The 4986-nt window shown below is 36.0% G+C and overlaps 1 protein-coding gene across 1 annotated transcript in view; it reads left to right on the top strand.

Annotated features, from left to right (window-relative positions):
- The window catches only part of LOC108966312, a 76497-nt gene extending 72573 nt beyond the window's left edge, over window positions 1-3924 (top strand). The window contains exons 2-5 of the mRNA XM_018929151.1: window positions 474-579; window positions 1292-1552; window positions 2012-2258; window positions 2395-3924. Coding sequence (XP_018784696.1) covers window positions 474-579; window positions 1292-1552; window positions 2012-2258; window positions 2395-3256 — 1476 coding nt within the window. The 3' untranslated portion in view covers window positions 3257-3924. The remainder of the gene's footprint in view (window positions 1-473; window positions 580-1291; window positions 1553-2011; window positions 2259-2394) is intronic.
- Window positions 3925-4986: the final 1062 nt, after the last annotated feature.

Here is a 4986-nt window from a genome sequence, read left to right as displayed (position 1 = left end):
ATTCATAATTTTGGCTGTTGAAATTTTGTTTCTGTAGCTGAGAAGCTTAAGATCGCAACGCTTAAAACTCCCTTGCCTTTTATGACTCGGCTAATTCCGCTCGTTCGCGGATTGCGCCYTTCGCGTCGGTTGGGCAGGAGGAGGGTAATCGTTGGGTATTATTATTATTATATTCTTAAAATATAATCATAAAAATATAAAATGCAAAATTTTTTGTTATCGAGTTAGGGCTTTTATATGATACAAATGCTTTTGTGAGCGATAAGGCCAACAATAGCTGCCGAGTACTCMTCGTTGATATTAAAATGAAGACGATATTAAATTCTGACAAATTTTGAAAACTTTTGGAAAAATTCAACTAAAATTTTTATTTAAATAAAATTATAAAAAAAAAMATTTTTATACCAATATTTCTCTAAACCTAACCAAAATTCGAATCACTATCTTATAATTTTCTTCTTCTTCTTTAYCAGGTTAATAAACAATACACAGCCACCGATTTGGAGGCTTTTATGAAACTCGCCGTCAATTGGCAGAACAGCAATCACAACTTGCTGGAAGGAGTTGATATAAAAGGAGGTAAGTAAATAACAAGCGATAATTTTAGAGCCCTAGGCAATCAATTTCTAGACAAACAACCAAAGAGCTCATTCATTGAAATATGAATATCCAAATTCATACCAGAATTTGCAGCTCATGATCTTAAAATTAATTTTAAGCTGACAAATATAAAATAAATTTATATAAGTTTTAACCAGTCTTCAGATAAGCTCTGAAAGCTACATAGCTTGAAGTGAGCCTATGAAGAGGGTTCTGCATCATTATCTTCGGCTACCCTCAATGAGATGATTTAGATAATTATCTACAGTATGTTGAGCCGTCAAGAACCAGATATGTAATACATTACTATTACTTCCTCGGAGGATATACCAGATTACGGGAGTTTGTACCAAATATACTACCTCAAAATAATGTTCATTGAGATWTCTTGGTTGAAAATTTAGTATCTCAAAGTTCGAAATCCATTCCATGTCTGTTTATTTCTGGATCATATTTTACAAACCTTTTCATTTATATCTGGATCATGTTCAAGAATMTTCTTAATTTTTTCTGGATCATATTCCAGAATCCTTTCCATTTATTCGTTGATCATATTCTATAATATGTTACTAAACCTTTGCAAGGCAGTGGACACCTCTTTTCAAAAACTCTGAATACAAACTTACTTTATTTTTAACTGATCAAATACTAAAATATATATAATATAATATATGTTCCCTCTCTTCAACAGAAATGCAACAGTATATGAACAGTCCAGCCATGAATATGTATAAAAAACGTGAACGCACACAGAATTGGAATCATCAAGAGAAAAAATTTCTGCTCGATTTGTGTCGGAAGGATATGCGTATTATAGAAAACAAAAGACTYGATGCGGGACTAACAGCGGTCAAGAATAAAGCCTGGAAGATCATACATCAGAAATTCTCAAGTCAATTCGGAACAGATCGTACGTGTAATCGTTTGAAGGAGCAATGGCGACGCATGAAAGGTGAGTGGAGTAGATTGAGATTGAAAGAAAGTGGGATAGATTGAAAGATAGTGTGAAAGAGASCTAGAGCMGAAATTAGTTATAGGAGGGCAGTATATAGGAGAAGTCAAATGTGTGAAATTAGACGATATGCGTTTAACACTAATTAGCTCTTCGTTCTACCCCCGGTTTAGCCTAAGTAGAAATTGTGAGAGACAGCAAACGAAACATTTTCAATAACTAAAGCACTGTTAAATTTTTTTCTTTATAAAAATAAAAACTCTTTAAAAAAACTACAATGGATTTCGAAAAWTACAAAAAARTTATTTYTCATTTTCGGATTTACTACTTTGTTTAATCCGCCTGACTTGTCGAAATAAATCGTATTAGCATTTGCATTATCTAGATATTTTATTTTATGTAGTACAATTAACGTTTCTGTAAGCATTCTCATTTGAATATTTATTCTTTGGCTTGCAGCCTGTACGCGTAACGAAATATTGGACTACAACAATCGCTTGGCCAGATTCGGTGCTGAGGTTGCCGATCGCAAAAAGCCATCACCGTTCACRTTCGAAGTGTGGGAATTCATGCAGGAGGCAAAGAAAGCCTGCAAATCTGAAGCTTTAGATGGCATTGACTACTCCAAGATACCGTTGGCGCTCGAGGAGGACTACGAGTATCGTGAGGACGAGCAGAATGGSGAGGATGACCACGATATGGACGAGTAAGTAGAAAACTTAAAATACTTTTAAGTCGAAGACTACAAATTATGTATATTATTTCATAAAAAGATATGAAATCSATTTAAGACCTATTTTTTCACTTTACAAACTAATCACTCTTTATCCTTCCTTTTATAGCAGCCGCACACCACCACAGGAGCTCTGCGATGTCGACATCAAGGAGGAGACCAATGAGACCTTCAACGACACCAACACACACAATGATTCAATGGCGCTCGGTGAGCGCTTATCGTCCTCCTCGCCGAATCTCAGCCGCTTGGGTGCACATCACGACCTCGAACGCGTCAGCCTACACAGTCCAGCCGGCAATATGGCGACGGCCAGCGAACTCGCCAACACCAGCTATTTGTCACAGAACGGCGCTAGCGGTGGCGCCGCGGTCGGTGGCAGCGCYGGCGATATGGGSGCCTTCCAGCCCGCCTTCAATATGAGCAACATCTCGGCAACCTTGGAAGCTTTGAATGCGTTGCGTACCGGACAATTTCCCTCAGCCGCTGCTGCTGCTGCCGCTGCCTTACAGAATAACTTCGCCGCCGCTGCCGCGCAACAACAACAGCACCAACAACTTAATCAACAGCAACCACAACAACAACAACAAATGTCACCTCGTGATGATCAGCCATTGGTGAAGCGTCCACGCAGCTCGAGTGGCAGCGCAAACGGTGAAGAGGTCTTACAYGATTTATCYATGAATGGCGCCGCCGCCGCAGCCGCTGCCAATGTCGCAACGGTTAACACAGCCAACGCGCCCATCGGCGCCAGCAATGGTGCTGGCATGAGCGCCTTGGGCGCGTCCACCAGCAGCACGCCAGAGATGCGCGCCTTCATGGAGATGCAGAGCAAAGAGCACCTGATGCGCATGAAGATACTCGAAGTGCAGCTGCAGGCGGCCAAATATAATCGTGATCTGGTCGAGATCAATAAGACTTTGGCGCTGCAGAAGTTGCAGGAGTTGGCCAGCAAGCGCTTGACCAGCTAAACTAGGCGCGTGTGATTAACGGTGGATGGAAATTGTTGCGTAACAAAGTATTTAACGGTGGTTTTTATAGGAAATGTTTGCGTAGTGAGGCAACGGTACTTTGCGTACGTGTGTAAAAGCTGGCTGCAGTTCGGTAAAGCGCTGGCACACAATTGTGTTACATAACGACGATTTACCTTTTTCGTTTTTTGAATCAGTTGGAGAAAATAATAATTATAATAGTTCGTRTTGCGTTTWTGTATTTTTTTGTATGGAAATAACATTCCCGTTAGCAGCAGTTATGTATTCAAAACCTAATTTACTGTTACAGCTTAGAAATAGTTGCTCTTTCGTTTGTTACTGTGTTGCATGCCACAAATTTTGTAGAAAAACAATGAAATATAGCAAAAAAAGAAATTATTAAAATAAAATGTGAAATCTTACTTATTTCCTTTTTTTTGCATTTTCTGCCATAACAGTATTTCAGAATAGTAGTAGAACACAGCACATAAAAGTATTACACGAAACACAAATATAGGAAGAATCATATCGATTCACAAGCAATAGTTAACGCAATAGCCCTACCTCAGTGGTGTAAACCTACAAAYTACAACAAAAACAAAGCGAAATAGAAAACTTATAAAAACAATTAACAATAAGCCATAATCGTCCAAACTTATTAAAACGAAGTAACAGCTTTATGTTTAACAACAAAAATACATACAAACTGTTTTTGTTGCATACTTTTGCGCGCCAAATTATATACATACTACTTCCGCAGCTTTTAAAGTATACCTAGCGCTATTGCACTCTATTATATGCTGCACAAATGTTTACTTTATTTTTTTATCTTATTTTTTGTAGTTGTAAAGGAGTTGGCTTCGAAGTACAGACATACACGCAGCCACTTATAGTAGCTGCGCTTAAAAGCTCTTGGTTTTCAAAAGCTACTTACGGCGCCTAAAAGCCGTGGCTTGTAAATTTAAAAAAAAAAAAAAGCACGAAGAAGTTCCAAAAGTAAAACTAACAAAAACAAAAACACAATGTTAAGTATAAATTTTTTTGCTTAAAAAATTGTATATTTGCTCTTGCTCTAAGGCTAATGGACACTTTTTATTCAGTCACAATTTAGCGCTGATATTGCGGAGAAATATAAAAACTTCTCAACTATTTAGCACAAATTTATGTTTAAAACCGTTAAAATATTTTTGAAAAAGGAATTATTAAGTAATTTAAAAGTGCCAAACGCATATTTAAATAGTATTTAAGAAACTTTGAAAGCTCCGTATAAAGCTTTTCCTGCTATTAACGTAATAAGCAGTTTTACGAAATGCAACAGTGTGTTTGCAAAAGCACAGTGTTAGTGTTAATGAAATTAAAAGTTTGAAAATATTTGTATATAGAAAAAAAGAAAAAAGTAGCACTTAAAAGAAATATTTTTGTACTTATAGACATGTATAATAAAATATGTAGTTTAGAAAAAGGTATTAAAAAAAATTATAAAAAAAGTATATTGAAAAGAAAATGATTATATTTTATAAGCGAATACAGTTAATGAAAAATATGTTATATACAATTTGTTACAAGGCACTAAACAAGCGATTAATTGTAAAAATGTACTAACTAAAAAATTTAAGTAAAAAACAGACAAATTTAAAGAAAAATGATAATAATATAGACCAAAAAATATTATAATAGAATAAAGTGAAACAAAAAATAAACAATGAGACCAATTAAAAATTAAATTAAAT

Source organism: Bactrocera latifrons, unplaced genomic scaffold (assembly GCF_001853355.1).
Source record: "Bactrocera latifrons isolate USDA-ARS-PBARC rearing strain unplaced genomic scaffold, ASM185335v1 scaffold_159, whole genome shotgun sequence".
Taxonomy (NCBI): domain Eukaryota; kingdom Metazoa; phylum Arthropoda; class Insecta; order Diptera; family Tephritidae; genus Bactrocera; species Bactrocera latifrons.
This window is presented reverse-complemented; position numbering and strand designations above follow the sequence as displayed.